This window comes from Mauremys mutica, chromosome 8, assembly GCF_020497125.1.
Source record: "Mauremys mutica isolate MM-2020 ecotype Southern chromosome 8, ASM2049712v1, whole genome shotgun sequence".
NCBI classification, from domain to species: Eukaryota; Metazoa; Chordata; order Testudines; family Geoemydidae; genus Mauremys; species Mauremys mutica.
The window spans coordinates 6,477,502-6,499,663 of NC_059079.1; the positions used below are offsets into that span (position 1 = coordinate 6,477,502).

Genomic DNA, 22,162 nt, shown 5'->3' on the forward strand with positions numbered 1-22,162 from the left:
CACCCCAGCAGCAGAGAGCGGCCCGCGCGCCTCCGCACCCGGAAGCACTTTCCCTCACACGTCAGCAGCCGGCGTGTGACAGCCGGTGGCGGTTTGGCTGCCTGGGCCTCTCTCCCGGCCCCGCTCCCTCTCCCTCCCTCCCCTGCATGTTCTATCGCTCCCTGCTGGTGGTAGCGGCTCGCCTCAGCCCTCGCGCTCGCTGCCTGCGAACCGCCGCCGCTCCTCGCCGCTGCCTCCTCCTCCTCATGAAGCCGCTGGTTGTGTTCGTCCTGGGCGGGCCCGGAGCTGGCAAGGGGACCCAGTGCGCCCGCATCGTGGAGGTGAGAAGCGCAGCGGGGAGGGTCTCAGTGACCCCAGGGAACACCGCCCCCTCCGTGCCACCGCCTCAGAGCGCGAGCGGACTACACCTCCCAGCATGCAACGCGGCGAGGGGCTCTTGGTATCTTCCCTGCGAGGCGGCGCGGAGCATGACGGGACGGGTAGTCTTGTGGCTCAGTCTGCGCGGGGTCTCGTTTCCATGGCCCTGCAGGGTTGAGTCGGGGCTTGGACATGGGGACCCCAGGGATGGGGGTGGGAGGCGGCCCGTTATAATTGTCTCCCTGCGGTTCGGTTTCTGTTTCTAGGCGGTTAGGGAAGTTCTAGCTCTCAGTCTTGCTTAAAGGCGCAAGAGGCTGTTTTTGGTGGATTTTAAAAGAAACTCACTTGTTTCTCCAAGTGCACGTTGGAGCCCCCACATTTCCCTTCTGTGCACCCAGACTGGACTCCCAGCCTCTAGGGCCCTCGCTCCTTCAGTGCAAAGCTGGGGAAATGGGCCATCTCTGCAAGGGGGGTGTGTGGTAGAGGCACAGAGGTACAAACTAGACAGGTCACACACTCTTGTTGTGTATGTAGCCCAAGTTCTGATTGCATGTTATCCACAGTACCCTGGGCAGAGGTAAGATTGGGGGTGCGGGAAGATGTTCATGATTAATATCAATCACAGCCCTAGTTAGAGCTGATGGGTGTACTTGCCAGAGTCCTGTGTGTCCCATTTCCCCTTACCTTTCTGCCAGGGCCTCTTTGGATACATTTACACTGCAAAACCCACAGCATTGACTCTCAGAGCCTGGGTCAGTTGAGGCCTGGTCTACACTAGGAAATTAGGTCAATATAACTACATGGCTCAAGGGTGTGAAAAATCTACACCCCTGAGTGATGCAATTAAACTAATCCCTGATCCCCCAGGCATGGGCACTGTTAAAGCAGTGGGAGAATTCTCCTGTCACCCTAGCTACTGCCTTTCAGGGAGGTGGAGTCCCTACTTCAATGGGAGAACCCCTCCCACTGGAGTAGGTGTCTTCAATGAAGCACTACAGTGGTGTAGCTGCACTGCTGCAATTTTTTCAGTGTAGACAAGCCCTGACTTGAATTTCAGGGTTAAAATTGCAGTGTGTAGACATTTGGGCCCAGGCTCTGAGACCCATCCCCCTTGCAGGGTTTCAGAGCCCAGGCTTTAGCCCTAGCCCAAGCGCAAGTATTTATATTGCAACTTTTAGTCCCATGAGCCTGAGTCAGCTAACCCAGGCCAGCTGTGGCCATGCTGCAGGTCTTTTATTGCAGTGTAGGCATACCTTCTGTGTCCCCTGTTTCTTACCCCTTTCCTCAAGGTATCTTTTGTACAGAACCTAACACAACTGTGGTCCCCTCAATGACTTGCCTTAATTACCCCCTACTGTTTGTATTTCCTGGAAAAGTTGTTGGTAACCCCTCATCGTGGAGTGGAACACAATCATACATAAACCATTCATAAATTTAAGAGAATGTCCTGCAAAGATACTGCGGGATGGTTGCAATAGAAGGTACAATTGGTTTATTATTTCAGAGGTATATGATGCGTTCATCATCATCATCATCATATTCCTATTACACCTCTGGTGTTTAGGGCAGTGATGAAGCTCCTCCACTCCTGTCTGTTTCTAGCAAGTCTTTCAATGGTTCCCCACCTGTGCCCCAGGTTTTTTCAGCCCCGCTTCCACAGTTCTTTGCCATGTTGTTTTCGGGCAGCCTAATTTTTGCTTGCCTTCAGGTGTCCATCTTATTGCTACTCTGGTGGTGGAATCAGTTTCCATCGAAGCACATGACTGATCCATCTCCAACGCCTCCTAGCAATGATGGTGCTCAGATCCTCTTGGCTGCACTGTGTCAATAGATCTTGGTTTGAGATTGTTATCAGAGTTGCGTACTTTCAACACTACTTTATAGTGCAGAATACTGGGGAATGAGAAAGTATGTTATGTCTAAACTGTCTTCATTCCATACAACCTGCCTTAGAAAAATCCTCTGTATCTTTTGGCCCAGAACAATCTTTTGGCCCTTAAACCGAATCTGGTGCTTTACAGTAGTTTAAATACACAAATTGTCAGCCAAAGATCCAAGCCCATGTTCCAAAGAGTTTATGATCTAAACATACAACCAGGGAGTTGATCATTCCGAGGGCAGATAATTTCCTCTGTGCCACTGTAAATTGTGACAGTCAAATTATATTATAAGCAAAAATAGAAGTGAAATTTTGCTCCGCAGCTGAATGTGATGGAGGTCACAAGTTATGCAGAGTGACGCTTTATGTCTGTCCTGTGTTAAGTTAATCCTTGTCTTTTCTGCCATCAAAGATTTTCAAACTGGCATTAAGCAATTACATGATTTAATTATAGAATGTCACACAACTTTTCTAAATATTTAGAATTTGTTTTAGTTTAACAGTACTTTAAGGTGGAAAAGATGTTTAGAAGAGTGGGGGGAATAGCTGATGATTAATAGCTGACAATTATTTTCATACTGAAGCAGACCTCTTTAAAAATCAGGATGATGAAATTCTGTTTTGTTGGATAGTTATGGTGTATTTAAGGCTAAATGTCTCCAAATAGAGCCTTTTAAAATGGAGTAAACGTGGATATTTTATGCATGATGAGTGCCATAAATGATGGATGTTTGTCCACACCCACATGAAAGCAATGACTAAGAACCATAAAACGCCCATATTACTTAAACTACAGAAGGAGAAACCGCAAGTCCTGGCACTAGCATTTGTTTGTTTTCTAGTGATGCGTGGTAGAGTACTGTTATAGTTTCTCCACTGTGCCATTATTCCCTAGTTCTCCATACTGCATAACTTGGTTATAAAAATTTGGTCCAGACTGAAAACTGACATTTAAGATTTTATAAAGTGGTGGTGTAGCTGTGTTGGTCTCGGGATATTAGAGACCGAGAGAGAAAAGGATACTGTCTCTCTAATTTAAGATTTTAGCCACAAAAGAGTTTTCACCATAAGTTATGAACTCTTAACTCAGACAGGTTTTTTTTTTTTTTTAAATTAAGTTGTGAGATGTAAGGCTTGTAACTTTCAAAAAGCCTTTTTGTTACTTTGGGTCAAATCCTGTCCATGGTACACAACAAACAAATAAGCGTCAACCATAGGGAAGTTTTGTAGAGCTGGAGGGAATATAATTACAAGCCATTAATGCAGCCTCAGGGACGAAGTAGCTTATGTGGCTGCTGCCCCATACTTAGAAATGTAAATCATTTTGGTTTGGTATCCTAAAGTAATTGGATAAAGACCACTTGAGGAGGAGGGAGTCAAATGAGTCACTGCTGCTTGAATTGTATACGCTACCAGAAAAGTATTACATGTTAACTTTGCTAGTATTAAACCTAGGAAGGGGAAATCCGTAGGAGTAAGCGGAGATGAAAGTAAGCCAGTACGGGCCTGTACGGCGTACTGGTAAGAAAGTGGTCATTGGTACGGGCTGGTACACAGCCGATGTTAAAGCGTTGCTGCAGCAGCGCTTTAAGGACCGTACCGGCAGGGCTGCTGACGGGGGTGAGGGGCGAAAGGGGCAGCTGCTCCGTAGCCTTTTAAATCGCAGCCGGAGCCCCGGGTGGCACGGGCCAGGCAGTGCTGAAGGGCTGGCTAGGGGAGTCTGGCCCCAGCCCTGCCCCTTTCGCCTGAGGCCCCGCCTCTTCCAGGGGCCCAGAGCGCGCGCGTGCTCTCTCTCTCTCACACGCACGTGCGCCCAGGAGCCCGGCCGCCCTGCATACAGGTAAGTCCTTTCACCCCTGGGAGTAAGAGACATAACAAATAGAGCTACGGCTATGTCTACACTGGCAAATGAATGACAAAAAACTTCTACCCCCAACGAGCAGTGTTAGCTTTATTGAGAGGAGAGCCTAACTTTTGTTTTTCAGAGGTGTTAAAAACACACCCACACCCCTGAAAGACAAAAGTTTTGCCAAAGATATCTCCTTTCTTGGCTTCTGGGAGAGAAAATACATCTCTTCAGCTCCAGTTCATTTTCTAAATACTTGCCTTGCATGACACAAGAGGGAGCACTCCTCTTGAGAGCCATAAAGAGATAGCTTCATGAAGACAGGCAGCAACCTGTTGAAGTATCACTTCTCAGCAGTCTTCCATTTAAAGATTGGAAATCAAGACTCTGCCACATTTATTTACAAGATTTAAAACTGTTTCCTTTGGATTTTGTTCTCATCAAAGTCAACAAATGGATGTTTTGCCATTGAGTTACTATCATTTATTATTTGCATTACCATAGCACCTACGTGCCTCAATCATGGATCAAGACCCCATGGATGTGCTAGGTGCTGTACAAATAGAACAACAAGATGGTCCCTGCTCCAAATAGATTACAGTCTAAGTATAAGACAATAGACAACAGATGGAAACAGTGAAACAGGGAGATACAATAAAACAATGGGACAGTACTGGTCAGCATCATAGACAGTGGTGTCAGCAGACTTATAAGTTTTCCATAGACATCTCAGTGAAGGAGAGTTAGAAGAAAGATAATGAGGTAGCTTTATGGATGTTTACAGGGAGCTCCTCCCAAGCATGAGAGGCAGCATGGGAGAAGGCTGGAAGGTGTTTGAAAATTTAACAAGTTCTGGAGGAGCAGGCTGTCTGTTATGTAGCCCAACTAATCCATTCTGAAAAGCATTCCAGATTAGAATTTAATGTAATTAGAAACATCCCTGTTTAACAAGCTCACTTTAAAATACTTCTGTCTTGCTCTTTTCTGTTCAACTATTTAAAACTATTTTGGTTTGCTGTTGTAAAGAGAATTCCAACGATTGAGTCAATATTTCTACTTGCATGAAAAGAAAAAGTGCTGAGGAAAATTAAATGGTGCTGTAATCCCATGAAACCAAGGAGATTATTTTTTTCTTCCTCTTTTCTCCTTAATGTTTAACTTAATGTTAAAAATATCATAATTCTTTAATTGTAGCAAGAAGAGCTACATGTTAATTTTGGTTCTGGACAGTAAAACTTCTTGTTTATAAAAAGCTTTACTCTGGTTTATGGCTTCTGCAGTTCATAGTTAATATGTAAATAAGCATATCTAAATGCAACGCCCGTTTGAATAAAAATACAGTAAAGTAATAGAGAACATAGCTAGAGTTTCTCTTCATGGTCATTTAGGGCAAAATCTTGCATGCTTTATTTTTCTCTCCAGCTGTCTGCAGTTTTTTGGGGGATTTAAGTAATTATATCGTTTCTTAAATTGTGATTATAGCAAAACTGCCTTTCCAGGCTTCTGTGGGTAGAGTTGGAAAGCAACTAAATGTTTTTAAGCTTGCTTGGTGAGTTGTGTAATGTATCTACTGTATTTATTTAGTAGCCAAGTTTTTAAATCCCAAGATCACAGCCATAAAAGGGAAGTATGCACATTATTATTCTGCCCAGGCTCCTTTTTTGAAATTTGCTGTGACTATCACTGCAGCCAAGCGGATAACTTTAAAATCTCTTTGTTTTTTTTTGTTCTGTACTAAAACTTAGAGTAAAGATATACATTCGTACTCTATTTTGTATTCTTAGAATTGTAATTTACTTTGGTATGTTCCTAGGTTATGTCTCTAATACCTGTTTTATAGAACTAACTATGTGTAATCTTGTTAGTTTTATGTAATATTAAAAACTTACTTTTAAAAAAGATGTTATGTACTTGACATTTCTGTAGTTAACTGACACTAGTACAACTATCAAAACTCTCCTTTTTTAACTTTTTTTCTGCTGGGATTTATCATTCTGAACTCTGAAATCTGTTCTCCGTACAGTATGATCACACATGTATTTTACTTCTGGTGTCTAGATTCTGTGGTGATGGGTGCCTTAGAAAAGCATAGGTCTAGCACATGCTTTTCGGTGAGGTTTTATGTTAGAGCATTTTAATGTTTTTTAAATGCCTTAATTGACCACAAAATAAAAGGGTGATAGCAGTATTTAGTCTAAACATCTATCTGTATGATATGTTTACGTATGGACTCCCTGCTGTATCGCTTTCTATACAGTATATTGAGAGATTTCTAATAGCATCAGTCTAGCTGCTTAGCCTGGACTGCCACATCAGCACTAGGGGAAGACACTAGCTTCTCTTGTGGATTACCAGTGTCGCATCCTGACACTCTCCCTCTCCTTGGAGACTGCCACCTGGCTCAACATATATGCTGAGTTTCCTGGTTTCAATGTAAGCATATAACTGAAATGCATACAAAACAGGGATTTAAAAAAAAATAAGAATAAAGAAACCAGGACAACTTCATCAAAACTACCTAATATACATATAGTTCCTACTACTTAGTATGTTACATCCCCAAAGCATTAGCAAACATTAACTCATTCTCACAATGCTGTTAGGCATTTGGTTAGTAATATTATCCCCATGTAGCAAATAGGGAAACTGGAGTACAGCTGGGTGAAATTTTTTGACCAAAACATTTTTTGGCAAATATGCAAGTTGGATGACACCAAAACATTTTGCCGATTCACCTCGATTTTGCCAGATTGTTTTGGTCAACAACAACAACAAAAAAACCCACCCCTAACTAAAAATCAAAACATTTTGTTATGACATTTTGTAAATGAAACGTTTCCAATTTTTTATCAGAGGGGGTAGGCCTCTTAGTCTGTATCCACAAAAACAATGAGGAATTCGGTGGCACCTTAAAGACTAACAGATTTATTTGGGCATAAACTTTTGTGGGTAAAAAAACACTTCTTCAGATGTATGGAGTGAAAATTACAGATACAAGCATACACCACCGACTGCCTGAGAAAACTACAATGCATTGGTGATTTTCCTGAAATCACCATGCTGGCCACCATGGACGTAGAAGCTCTTTACACCAATAGTCCACATGAGGATGGACTACAAGCTGTCAGGAACAGTATCCCTGATGAGGCCACGGCACGCCTGGTGGCTGAGCTTTGTAACTTTGTCCTCACCCACAACCATTTCAGATTTGGAGACAACTTATACCTTCAAGTCAGCGGCACTGCTATGGGTACCCGCATGGCCCCACAGTAAGCCAACATTTTTATGACTGACTAAGAACAACGCTTCCTCAGCTCTCGTCTCCTAGCGCCCCTCCTCTACTTGCGCTACATTGATAACATCTTCATCGTATGGACCCACGTGAAGGAGGCCCTTGAAGAATTCCACCTGGATTTCAACAATTTCCATGCCACCATCAATCTCAGCCTGGACCAGTCCACACAAGAGATTCACTTTCTGGACACGACAGTGCAAATAAGTGATGGTCACATAAACACCACCCTATACTGGAAACTTACTGACTGCTATTCTTACCTACATGCCTCTAGCTTCCATCCAGGACACATCACACAATCCATTTTCTACAGCCAAGCCCTAAGATACAACTGCATTTGCTCCAATCCCTCAGACAAAGACAAACACCTACAAGATCTTTATCAAGAATTCTTAAAACTACAATACTCACCTGGGGAAGTGAGGAAACAGATTAACAGAGCGAGACGGGTACCCAGAAGTCACGTACTACAGGACAGGCTTAACAAGGAAAATAACAGAACTCCACTGGCCATCACGTACAGCCCCCAACTAAAACCTCTCCAGCACATCATCAACGATCTACAACCTATCCTCGAAAACGATCCCTCACTCTCTCAGACCTTGGGAGGCAGGCCAGTCCTCGCTTATGGATAGCCCCCCAACCTGAAGCAAATACTCATCAGCAACTACACACCACACCACAGAAACACTAACCCAGGAACCAATCCCTGTAACAAACCCTGTTGCGTACTCTCTCTCCATATCTACTCTAGCGACACCATCATAGGATCCAATCACATCAGCCACACCATCAGGGGCTCGTTCACCTACACATCTACTAATGGGATATATGCCATCATGTGCCAGCAATGCCCCTCTGCCATGTACATTGGCCAAATCGGAGAGTCTCTACGTAAAATAATAAATGGACACAAATCAGGCATCAGGAATGGTAACATACAAAAGCCAGTAGGAGAACACTTCAGTCTCCCTGGACAATAAAAGATTTAAAAGTAGCCATCCTTCAACAAAAAAACCTTCAAAAACAGACTTCAGAGAGAAACTGCAGAGCTACAATTCATATGCAAATTTAATACCATCAATTTGGGCCTGAATAGGGACTGGGAGTGGCAGGCTCACTGCAAACGCAATTTTCCCTCTCTTGGTATTGACACCTCCTCATCAATTATTGGGAGTTGACCACATCCACCCTAACTGAATTGGCCTAGTTATCACTGATTCTCCACTTGTAAGGTAACTCCCTTCTCTTTATGTGCCAGTATATTTATGCTTGTATCTATAATTTTCAATCCATGCGTCTGAAGAAGTGGGTTCTTTACCCACGAAAGCTCATGCCCAAATAAATATGTTAGTCTTTAAGGTGCCATGGGACTCCTCCAATTTTTTATTTGATATAACTTTTCACTTTGAAATTTCTTTTCTTTTTCTTTTAAAAAGAACTAAAAATGTAAAAAATGCTCAAATGAAATGAAACATTTTGTTTGGTTCTTTTAAAAACAAGAATGATATAGACTAACACGGCTACCACTCTGAAAACTATTTTTAGCAGTTTTCGGAATTGCCAACAGACCAAAAAATCCATTATTCACACAGCTTTTACAGCGGAGTATAAGTGATTTGTCCAAGGCCACAGAAGGTGTCATAGTCAGAAGTAGAAAGCAGGTCTTTCTGGCTTCCAGCACTGTGCTTGGAGCATGCTGCCTTTCTAAATAAAGAACTCTAGTCAAAACATATAGTAGTCCCATATCTGCAGCAAAGATAGGTAGTTATTTTAAAATACAAGCCTGCCTTTAAGCTTACCAAGTAAAGCAGTTGTTTTGACTCCTTTTCACTTGCTAAATTAAAATTTAATCTACTGGCTAACATTGCCAGTGAATATCTAAATAGCCATGTATTTTGGGTGGGACTGCAACATGTATCTTTTAGTCTTTTGGTTTACAAGAAGCCCTCGAGGAATTCCACCGTGATTTTAACAATTTCCATCCCACCATCAACCTCAGCCTAGACCAATCCACACAAGCGGTCCATTTCCTAGACACTACTGTGCTAATAAGCGATGGTCACATAAACACTACCCTATACCGGAAACCCACTGACCGCTATACTTACCTACATGCCTCCAGCTTCCATCCAGAACACACCACACGATCCATTGTCTACAGCCAAGCTCTAAGATACAACCGTATTTGCTCCAATCCCTCAGACAGAGATAAACACCTACAAGATCTCTATCAAGCATTATTAAAACTACAATACCCACCTGCTGAAGTGAAAAAACAGATTGACAGAGCCAGAAGAGTACCCAGAAGCCACCTACTACAGGACAGGCCCAAGAAAGAAAATAACAGAACGCCACTAGCCATCACCTACAGCCCCCAACTAAAACCTCTCCAGTGCATCATCAAAGATCTACAACCTATCCTTAAAGATGATCCCTCACTCTCACAGATCTTGGGAGACAGGCCAGTCCTCGCTTATAGACAGCCTCCCAACCTGAAGCAAATACTCACCAGCAACCGCACACCATACAACATAAACGCTAACCCAGGAACCTATCCTTGCAACAAAGTCCGATGCCAGCTCTGTCCACATATCTATTCAAGTGACACCATCATAGGACCTAATCACATCAGCCACATTATCAGGGGCTCGTTCACCTGCACATCTACCAACGTGATATATGCCATCATGTGCCAGCAATGCCCCTCTGCCATGTACATTGGCCAAACCGGACAGTCTCTACACACAAGAATAAATGGACACAAATCTGACATCAGGAATCATAACATTCAAAAACCAGTGGGAGAACGCTTCAACCTCTCTAACCACTCAGTGACAGACTTGAAGGTGGCAATTTTGCAACAAAAAAACTTCAAAAACAGACTCCAAGGAGAGACTGCTGAACTTGAATTAATATGCAAATTAGACACAATTAACTCAGGCCTAAACAGAGACTGGGAATGGTTGGGTCATTACACTAATTGAATCTATTTCCCTATGTTAAGTCCTCCTCACACCTTCTATGGGTCATCTTAATTATCACTTCAAAAGTTTTTTTTTCTCCTGCTGATGATAGCTCATCTCAATTGATTAGACTCTTCCTGTTGGTATGCATACTTCCACCTTTTCATGTTCTCTGTATGTATAAATATCCCCTGTCTGTGTGTTCCATTCTATGCATCCGAAGAAGTGAGCTGTAGCTCACGCTGAAATAAATTTGTTAGTCTCTAAGGTGCCACAAGTACTCCTGTTCTTTTTAAACATCTAATTCATTACAAGGGGTAACATTTTCAAAGGTGTCTAAGTGACTAAGGGCTTGTCTACACTTAAAACACTACAGCAGCACAGTGTAGACGCTACCTACACCCACGGGAGGGGTTCTCCTGTTGTTAAAGATAATCCACCTCCCTGTGAAGCAGGAACTTCAATCTAGTGCTGTCTACATGGGGACTTAGGTCAGTTTAACTGTGCCACTTGGGGTGTTTGGATTTTGCACACCCTTGACCAACGTAGTTAAACCAACCTAAGTTTTTAGTGTTGACCAGGCCTAAGGAGCCCAAGTCTCATTTTCAAAAGTCATGTAGGCATTTTTAAAATTTTTTACCCAAGGTCCTACAGTCTGCCAGGCTTCCTGCACATATTGGATGTACCGTGAATCATGACAAGAGGCTGAAAATAGAATGCTTTTTACCAAACTGACTATTATTGGCTGTAAGCTTGCCTTTTTATTAATAGGATAATGTAATTAATTTTAACAGCTAGGTTAATTTAATATATGTACTTACTTGGAGTCTTCATCTGCTTAACACTATTGTTATATGTATTTCAGAAATATGGGTACACTCACCTTTCTGCAGGCGATCTCCTTCGAGATGAACGAAAAAGACCAGGCTCTCAGTATGGAGAACTAATTGAAAAATATATTAAGGAGGGAGCAATCGTACCAGTTGAGATTACTATCAGCTTGTTGAAGAGGGTAAGAAAAGTGAATGTTCTTGTCTTGATGGTTCACCTTTCCAAGCAAACAAGGTAGCGAGTGTAGCCTGAGAAAACATTTCCCTCCCTTTGAAGTGAGCAAGAGGAAAATGATAGGCAATGGGTGCATGTTGTATACCTTGCTTCTCCTTAAAATCACATATGGCTATGTTATGGTCCTTACAGAAGGCAAGAGGTAATGCCTTTCATTACATAAAGCACAAAGAGAGCACTTGATACATTTTATTATTTTTATAATGTTTTCTCTGAAGTTTTTGACTGAAACTAACTCAAAACCAAGTACATTCAGGGCACATTGTATTTTGTAAGAGTACATTTCAGCATCTTGTAGAATATAAAAATAACTTCCCCAGCCATATTTGTGCACAGCATAAGATTGTTGAGATCTTGCTTGACAAGCTGGAGCCCAGAGTAAACTCTTACATCCTTTGAAATTGTAAAACAATGAATCGTGAGGTTTATATCAATAATATTACTGCTAAAGCTGTTGTGGCAAATGGCTGCGGCTATTGTAGGTGGGTCCTGCACTTTTCTTTGGTGTGATGGGTCAGGGTGCTACCCCTTGCCCCCATTCTTGGGAGTTGACAGCTCTGCTAGTGCCCTAGTGGGGAAGAAAAGGGGAGCGGAGAAGGGACCTGGGTCTGCCCCCTACTCCGGGTCCCAACCCCTTCATCTTCGCAGGCTTCTTACTCTCTTTCCCCTTGGGCAGGGTTTCTCTTGGTCCTCTGTGCTGGGGGAGTCCCTCTGCTCTGCTTGGGCAGGGTTTCCCTTCCCCTGGTACTCTGATCCTCTGGTCAATAACAGTACTCAGCTCTCCTTACCTTTGGCTGTCTGACTGAAGCAGGGGTTTTTATTAGGTCTCTGGCAGGGCATTAATTGGCTCCAGTACTCTAATTAACCTGTAGTAACCTTTCCTCAGTCCGCAGGGAATAAGGCCCTGATCATCCTGGGGCTTATGTACCTCCCATCTATCACTATCCTGCTACCCTCTGGCCCTGGCGTATCCCACTATGAAGCAGTGAAATAATGAGGATGCCTTTAAGACAGTAGAGGAGTACATTCTGTAGATACGTGACTGACCAAATTATGTTGATTAGTACCCCCCACAATACACCTTTCAAGATCCATGGGTCCTACACATGCCTGTCATAACCTGTGGTGTATCTCATCCAGTGCACCAAAAGCCCCAATGACAACTCTGAGTGAAATAAAACAATCGCTATGCTCTGAAATGAACTCAGACAGAAAAATTATAAAAGAAAATCACCATATCCTCCATGGGCGAACATTTTTCGCAAAGTGATCACCCCGTATCTGACCACTCAGTCCTTATCCTCAAAGGAAGTCTGCACGACACCATCAAAAGATGAGCCGGGGAGCTTAAATTCATAGCTTTGCTAGACACTAAATATCATGGACTTAATAAAGACACTCGGACAGGTGACATGTGGGAGGGACACCGGGGGGACACCAGCTAAAGAGGGAGCACGTGACCCCCCACATGACTCCTCGCCCCCAGCCTGGGGGCCCCCACACTCTCACCATCCCCTCACCATCCCACGTTACCTGAGGGGGGGGGAGAGGTCTGTCCTCCCGCTGCGCCAGCTCCCCCTGGCATATGGAGCCACTCCCAGATGCTGCCCAGTGCGGCGCAGCAGTTGCCTGGGAGAGTGCAGCTGCCTGGGAGCATGCAGCCACTGTGCCGCACCGGGCAGCGGGCAGCGTCCCAGGCCATGGCCGGAAGAGGAGAGGCTCTGGCCCCACCTCTTCCCTTCTGGCTCTGGCCCCGCCCCTTCATCTCCCTGGCTGCTGGCCTCTCCCCTCCCCTCCCCTGGCATTTGGGCAGGGGCATGTCACCATTTGGGCCCCTCCTGCTCTTCTCTCTTTTTTGTTGGATGACTGCAGAGGTGTTAACTGGCCACTTCATCTTGAATGGTCTCTTACAATGTGTGTTAACCCCTTATGCTAAACAATCTGTTCCACCTTGTATTCAGCTGTGAAAGTCTGGGTACCTCACTTTTCCCATACCTGAAGAGTTCTGTGTCAGCTCCAAAGCTTGTCTCTTTCACTAACAGATGTTGGTCCAACAAAAGTATCAAGTTAAAAGTTTGTAAATCATGTCAACATCTGACCAAAATTTAAGAGACAAATATATTATTTTATGTGTAAGAAGTTCTTGAACTGAACTCTGCTATCTATTAGGCTATGGATCAAACAATAGCTGCCAATGTCGAAAAGTACAAATTCTTGATTGATGGATTCCCCAGAAATGAAGACAATCTTCAAGGCTGGAATAAGACTATGGATGGAAAGGCAGATGTGTCTTTTGTTCTGTTTTTCGACTGTGACAACGAGGTATTGAAATATCATTGCGGTGTACTTTTCTCACATGTTGTATGATGAGAGGCAGACAGCGAGAACAATAAAACTGTGTTGGAGGTACTGAATTTTCCAATATGTATGAGCATTAGCAACATGAGAAGGAAGTTCTGGACTGTGACTACTAAGGATTTTTGGCAGTTCACTTGGCAGCTATAAAACTTCTTGTGTAAAATGGGGTTAATAATCTGACCTCCTTTGTAGAATGGTTTTAGATCTAGGTATTGTTGTTGTTGTGTTCTTCAGAATATCAAGTGTTCAGTTGCGTAAAGAAATTATATTGAACAACAATTCTGAACAATTTCGTTTTTCCTTAAGAACCCTTTGAAATCAAAAGGATTGTGTCACATAAGAATACACAAGATGCTCCTGTGAAGTTAGGAAAACTTTCCACCTACAGTGTGTATAGCCTGAAGCCATAGCTGAGAGCAGAATCAGTTTGCCAGCATCTTTCTCTGATCACTTCTAAGGTGCTGGCAGAATGATTCAAAATTTTTCATAGTTGGTGAATTTTACTAGGACGCTGAGTAATCAGAACAACTTTTCTAAATGAGTAACTAGATTACAATGAAAAGAACAAGGAGACTAACATGGCTACCACTCTGAAACCTAGATTACAATGGTATTCTGACAATGATGTATTAAATTAAAATAACAAATGCCATGATATACGCTATACTATGCCATTGCCCTTGAGATGTAAGCATTAGAGCTACCCAGAAACTGAAAGTTTTAAAATGTTAGATAGATTAACCTTCTGTGGAACTTTTTATTATTATTTTTTTAATTTTAAAAATCTACTTTTCATTTTTTTTTTAATTTCAAAATAGCAAATTTTCAATTTTGGAAAAAAATTCCATAGTTAAACTGATAAGTCAAACTTGGGAATTCAAAAGATGACAAGCTGAAAAAAACATGCCAAAGAACAAGCAACAGGCTAAATTTTTCCATCAGAAATGTCTATCAATCAGATAAATTAGGAAAAAAAAAAAACCTAAATGAAAACTTTCATTTTTGAAAAAAGATAATTTCTTCCCCTCCCCAAAAGTTTTTGTTCAATTTTTTTTTACTAGCTCTAGTAATCTACAATAATAACTGAATGGTCTTTTACTTTATTTAAGTTAAATCAGGGATGTATTCCATATGAAAAATTGTTTTAAAAGATCCCACTCTTGCATCTTGACATATATCAAAAATTGTTTGCCATATATTATCAAGATTATGCATTTAACATTAAAATGTAACCATAACTTTATATGTATTCAGTAACTATTAAACATAGTTATACTTTATTCACAATATATATTACAAATCAGAATAATTTAATAAATACAGTGATATTGACTGAACAAAAATTAAGACGCTTGTCTTTCAGACCTAGTAAGTTAAGATGTAGTATGTGTACCTTAAATATTATAAAAATAACAAGAGGTCCGGGGGCATCTTAAAGACTAACAGATTTATTTGGGCATAAGCTTTTGTGGGTTAAAAACCACTTCTTCAGAAGTGGCATCTGAAGAAGTGGTTTTTTACCCATGAAAGCTTATGCCCAAATAAATCTGTTAGTCTTTAAGGTGCCACCAGACTCTTTGTTGTTTTTGTGGATACAGACTAACACAGCTACCCCCTGATACTTAAATATTATAGGCTTGCATTTTCAAAAGAGACTAATGATTTTTTTTGATGTATTCATTTTTAGTGGCCAAACGTGACACTTAGAGTCTGATTTTCAGACAGTGCTGAGCATCTGCTCTCTGAAAGTTAGGTATTCAATCTTAGTGTCTCAGATTGGGCACCCAAAATCATGAGTCGCTTTTGAAACTGTAAGCCATCACCTTCCCACACACCCCCTTTCCCAAGCCACAATTAAAAAGGCAGGTGAATAAAAAACTAATTCATATTACTGTCTAGATCTAGCTAATCTCTTGTAAAATATATGCACTGAACCATGTGTGCGCATGCTCAGTCGCCCTCAAATCTGTTTTGCACGGTATTGAACTAGGCCTATTGAACAAAGGACAAAGGTTTGTTATTAAGTCTGTCTTCAGATATGGAAAGATAACGGTCACATGCTTTTAAGAGTTCATTCTGTGTTTGTTGGTAGATATGTATTGACCGCTGCCTTGAAAGAGGAAAGAGCAGTGGTAGGAGTGATGATAACCGAGAGAGTCTAGAAAAGAGGTACTGTACCCAGAACTTTTCATAGTTATGTTTCTTGTTTTCTTTGTATGATGTGATACATGGTTTTTCTGTCTTATAGACTTCACACATACCTGCAGTCAACTAAGCCCATAATAGACCAATATGAGAAAATGGGAAAAGTCAGAAAAGTGGATGCCTCTAAATCTGTTGATGAAGTAAGTTTCAAGGACAAATAAATTTTTGGGCTTACAATAACATGGTATATATTTTTGGATCCCTTCTTCTGAGATGTAGAGTCAGTGATATCCCTTCTTTCCATTCCTTACATAAAGTCTTCCTCTTTTTGGTCTTTCTATGAAATGTCAAATACTGTACAACAATTTTTTTTTTTTTTGGTGGTAGGGTTCTTACAAGAGTTCCCCATTTTATCACCTTTAATCACCTCCTTTTCCTGCTCCTCAAAAACTGCCTTCTCACAAGAAAGCTAGAGAGGGCTCCATGTAGTAAGTCAACTGCGGTTGTGATGTGCTTCCTGTTCACCCCAGGGCTGAATACATTGCATCACAATGCTATTAGCCTTTGTGCGTTCAGGACCAAGGCACCAAGCTCTAGTTCTTAACACTGAGACCCAGTGAAACAAGGTATTATGCCATCCCAGACCAGTCATCAGGCTGGATCATCATATAGATTTTTTCCATCTACTCTTCCAAGGCCTGTTCTACACTGGCGGGGAGTATCAGTCTAAGTTACGCAACTTCAGCTATGTGAATAACGTAGATGAAATTGACGTACTTAGATCTACTTACCGCAGTGTCTTCACCGCAGTGAGTCGACTGCTGCCACTCCCCCGTTTCGCAGCAGTGGAGTACAGGAGTCAACGAGAGAGCGCTCAGGGGTTGATTTATCACGTCTAGACTAGATGCAATAAATCGACCGTCGCTGGATCGATCGCTGCCCGGATATAGTGTAGACATACCAGAAGAGAGTTCTGGGGAGCAAAGGTGGATCAGGATTCACTTACCTAAAGTTCAAGGATGATTGAAAGCTGGGTGTTTGTTTGGGTACATCTGTAATTGAAATGGACTCTGTCTAGTCAAATTTGGCCCAGAATTTAGAATTTGTTACAATTTATTGTTATGAAACCTAAAACCAAATGAAATGTGTTAAGAACTGATGTAAATAGCATCTGAAAGAAGACATTTGCAGTGCACACAACTGGAAGTTTTATTGCATCTACAAAACTCAGGAACTATGCTTCATATTCATAAGCTCTGTCTACTGCCAACCTTGACTATTAACTAATTATTTACATATATACAGATAGAGCAGTCCTGTAACAAAATGTTTCCATAAATTGAATTTTTTTCCTCCTCAACTGGGAGCCAGTTTTGTTTCAAACAAATATACCCGTACAATCCAAATACTGCAGTTTTTGTACCAGCACATGGAAATATGAAAATGAAGTAAAATAGAAACTAACAAAAAACAAAAATGAAATGTATTAGCCTCTTTTCATTATTGAAGCTGAATGAAATGCAAAAACTAAACATTCAGCCCCAATAATGAAAAGAGGCTAATACATTTCATTTTTGTTTTTAGTTAGTTTCTATTTTACTTCATTTTCATATTTCCATGTGCTGGTACAAAAACTGCAGTATTTGGATTGTACGGGTATATTTGTTTGAAACAAAACTGGCTCCCAGTTGAGGAGGAAAAAAATTCAATTTATGGAAACATTTTGTTACAGGACTGCTCTATCTGTATATATGTAAATAATTAGTTAATAGTCAAGGTTGGCAGTAGACAGAGCTTATGAAAAGTAGAAAAAGTAGAAAAAAGTTTTGGTTTTACTAATCATGGGTGTTACCCTCATATCAAAGGTTGGGAAATTGGGCCTCCATCTTGCAATTAGTTCAGTACATACACAGGGCCGGCTCCAGACCCCAGCGCGGCAAGCACGCGCGTGGGGCGGCCCTTTCCCGGGGGGGGGCGGCAGGCTGGGCCGGCGGACCTGCCGCAGTCATGCCTGCGGGAGGTCCACCGGAGCCCCGGGAGGAGCGGACCTGCCGCAGGCATGACTGCGGAGGGGGCGCTCATCCCGCGACTCGGCTGGACCTCCCGCAGGCATGACTGCGGCAGCTCAAGCGGAGCCGCCGGACCTGCGAACCGTCCGCAGCTGCGGGAGGTCCAGCCGAGCGGCGCGACCAGCGGACCCTCCGCAGTCATGCCCGCGGGAGGTCCGCTGCTCCCGGGCGCCTCCCGCGCATGACTGCTTGGGGCGGCCAAAAAGGTAGAGCCGCCCCTGTACATACAGACCACTTGTAATCAAGCCACAAGGGTTCACCTACCTGGATCTGCTTGTGGCAGAGGCCTGTTTTGTGTTTTTGTTATTTAGATTTTGTTTTTTAATTTAATATTCCTTTTGAAGAGTTTTCTGCTATAGACGGTTTGCTCTCATGCTGCCGCACACAAAAAAATGTAATAATGTTGAAAACCTAAAAAAAATAGATGGAAATGAGGGATTAAATAGGATTTGGTGCCAGATTCCCTCCCCTCTATTCTGATATGCACGTCTTTAAAAAAAATCAACTATGTATTGTACATTTTAAAAAACATTGATTTACCATCAATAACTGTGTGGGGTGGTCTAATTTTAAATTGCTGAATATTTAACGTTCCATAATTTTAATTAAATGTTTCTCTCTTTCAGGTTTTTGGTAAGGTTATGAAAATTTTTGACACAGAAGGCTAGTTCCATTCTTGAAAGTTCCCTTGAAATTGTGCTTGAATCTTGGTTTAATAGCTGCTACTAAATTCAACACTTTTGTAATCATTTTAAAGGTTTTTTAAAATGTTTCTTGTATTCATGGATAGTTGGAAAAGTAATTAATTGAAAATTAAATTGTTTTTAAATAGGAATGGATTCACTTATTGTGGCTATAGTAGACAATACATTTCAGGATTCTTCTCTAACTTAGTTCAGTTACTTACAAAATAAAGATAGTAGTCAAAATCAATCTGGAGAGACTATCAATCCTTTTACAGTTTGTGCCATTCATGTGCACCCCATCTTATTTCTTATTGCCATAAATCTGTTTTTAACAGTCCAGTAAATAGCAATGTTAAGCGGCAGGGCCTACATATCTTTTTATTTTTTTTATTTTTTATTTTTAAACAAAACTCTCTGCCTGTTTTTGGACCAAACTTAGGAAACTTTTTCCAAATAAAATTTTATGCACCCGATTGTTCTTTTATCCCACAGCTGAATTCTGTAAACAGAACTGTAAAATTAGCATGTGCATTTGTTTTAGAACTTCTTGTCTAACTAATTTAATACAGTGTGAAGCTGTTAATCAATAGATGTACAGAGTGCTTTGGTAAAGTGGTACTCTCTTACGACTCTGGGTGCATACCATGTGTAGTAACTTATTGAGTACTTAGAGAAAATGTACCCCCTTTGTGTAGTCCTCATATGCAAGGGGTTAAGAATAGAATTGCAGAGTCAGTTTAGTGTCTATGCACTCACTTTGTGATGGTAATTATGCTCTTAAGTAAATGAAGTCCTTCGACAGTGACAAACCTCCAAGCAGATGTGTAGTAAAACTATTCTTTTAAGAGTTCTGTTTTTGTAACAAATGAAAGGGCATTTCTGTATTATTGAGTATTGTATTGTTGAATACTTTAAGGTTTGTTTTATAGGGAAAGAGATTTTTATGGTTAAACTTGTAGTTTCCCTAAAATTGTATAATTTTAATAGTTTGTTTTAAAAAGTTTTTTTTAATTATTGCACTTCGTTTGACCAGTTTGAATTTTTTTAAAAAAAGTTTCATTCCCTTAAACAAATTAGTTCATGCTTTATTGCATTATCTTGAATTAGTGCAGTTGTCAACAGTAATAATCGGAATAAACAAGTGACTGTTTGGAACAAGCCATCATGCATTTAAATATTGTACAGTTGTGATATAGTTATGACTTTTTTTTGCTAAATACCATTTTTTCCACAAGCGTTAATGTTCATAGCCATATATGGGTCCAATCCTGCATTCCTCACGCACCCAAAACTTTCATTAAAGGACATCCAGAAACCTGAGGATGAGTATTTTAACCTTTTTTTTTTTTTTTCCCGTTATCCATTAAGGTTATTTTTGCTACATCAGCTGCTGCTATAATTGGATTTGATACTCTAACAGACGTTGTGATGTATAGGGGGAAATGGTTTTGAATTTTTGGGCTTCAGCTCATCATTAAATCCTACTTGGGGAAGTCACAAGTGAGTTAATGGTAGTTTTGATTTTCAATTACAAATACTTTGGTCCTGATCCTGCACTTGGATCTGCTCAGGCCAACTCTTGCATGAGGCTCTGTTTACTTTACTGAGGCTTATAAGACTGCGAGTTCAGAGTTTTTAATATGCAATGGAACATAGCCACTGCTAAAAGAGATTTTTTTTCCCCCAACACATTGGATGTTTAAAGTCAGACTATTGAGCACAAATAGTATAAAGTTTAGTAATACAGAAAATATGCACCATGCCTTGTTCCTGAGAATTTGGAAGAGTTTCACAAAATCCTTTAAATGCGTTCACCTGATTAATTCTCCCCCACACCTTTTCAAAACTACTGAACGCTGTTTTCCGTGTCTAAATGTGCTGACCTAAGACAGGATGAAATGGAACTACAGTTCTGATATAAAAGCTAAAATCAAGACTCAAACACTTTTGTAGGCAGATTGAAGAAATCTCTCTGAATATATAAATATTTATTTTGGTGTTATTTTAATAATATTGGCTTTTAAGAGTTCTGCTAAGAATAGATACTCTATTTCCTCTCATCATATACCTTACTATGTATTGAAGAGCTGAAGCCAAATAAGTATCAGTTACTTAGGAATAAGTTTAAAAGAAAAACTGTTTTAAAAACAAAAAATGTTGGCAATACTGAATTTAGAGTAAATTGTGCATATTGTCCTTTGAATAATTTTGTCCTTCTGTTTATTGAAGATGCGTTAATGTGACACTTGGGTTTATTCAAGATGAGACATAACTGAAATTAAATTAAATAAAAAAATAGAAGTAATATATCAATGTGTCTTTTCCAAGTAGCGGCATACTGTATAAAGAATTTGAGTAGTTTGACCAATACATTTTCCTCTGTGGCTTCATCCAGGTTCCTGGCTTACATTTATGATCTGCCATGAAAAATGACAAATTAAGGATATATTCCTGTACTTAAACACACAGGTTCCACGGTCAGAAAATGAGGCCCCAGAGACCCTACTCAACCCAAGTTAAGACCTGGGAGCATACAGTATTTGAATATAAGGCTTTGCTCCTTCTCTCTGATATGTATATAAAGTTATCTAATCATGTAGTGATAATTCATCTGATCCATCTGTAAAAGAAAAAGGACCCATCAGTGTTGGGACATGGATCAAAAAAGCGGTTTCTGGTCTACAACTGCTATCAAAGGGATCATATTTCTTTCCCTTCCGCCCCCGACCCCCCAGAGCTTTATTCAACCATCAGCTGCTCTCTTTGGTACCAAGGCACTGCAAGCTCCTGTAGCCATCTCTGTGCTCTCAAGGGAACTTTTCACCTTTGAGCAGGTATGGATGTCCTTTCGCTGTCTGAGTTCCCCCATATTTTTTTCAATGGCACTTGGTCTTCTCTAAGTGTGTCAGCCCCATGTACAGCCTGTTGAGTCTTAGATGCCCCATAAATCTGGCTTTCTCAATAGAACCCCATTATTGGCTCTAGATGAGACATTTGTGATTCATTTTTCCACTTAAGAGTTGTATTTTTCTCTTTGTAGCTTTAAAGGCACTATTTCAGATGCAGCAAGGCTGATGAACTTGCCTTTAGGTTTAGTCCCCAACTGCTCCAGTGGGCATGAATGGCAAAACCTCATTGATGTCAGCGAGAGTAAGATTGGTTCGTTGGGCCCCCAACTTCCCCCCCTCAAATGGGGTCTGCTTGGAGGTCTTAATTCTTGATGTCAGGAACTGCCAAAGCTCTGGTTTAGGTGTTCAATTGCTGAAACCCCTTCTTGAGTTGAGATTCAATACTAAAAGTTTCCAGCTTTAAAGTGAAGAAATCATCAGAGGATAATGTAAACAGAGAGTTGGTTATTGGTTACTTTACTGCATATTCCCAACAGCAGTGTTTGTCATGAACCTAAAAAGAGAGGTCATGAGTGTAACACTGAGTTACTCTGCAAAGTATTCTGATTTATGCTGCTGTGTAAACTTGTTCACAGCTAACCAGGAGG

General features: G+C 41.1%; 1 protein-coding gene across 1 annotated transcript; it reads left to right on the forward strand.

Annotated features, from left to right (window-relative positions):
* Window positions 1–31: 31 nt before the first annotated feature.
* On the forward strand, window positions 32–20,975 carry CMPK1 (cytidine/uridine monophosphate kinase 1). Its single transcript, XM_045028468.1, has 6 exons — window positions 32–320; window positions 11,209–11,355; window positions 13,578–13,730; window positions 15,859–15,935; window positions 16,015–16,111; window positions 18,607–20,975. The coding sequence occupies exons 1-6, from the start codon at window positions 147–149 to the stop codon at window positions 18,646–18,648; spliced, it is 690 nt and encodes a 229-aa protein (XP_044884403.1). The 5' UTR covers window positions 32–146; the 3' UTR covers window positions 18,649–20,975.
* The last annotated feature ends 1,187 nt before the right edge of the window (window positions 20,976–22,162 follow it).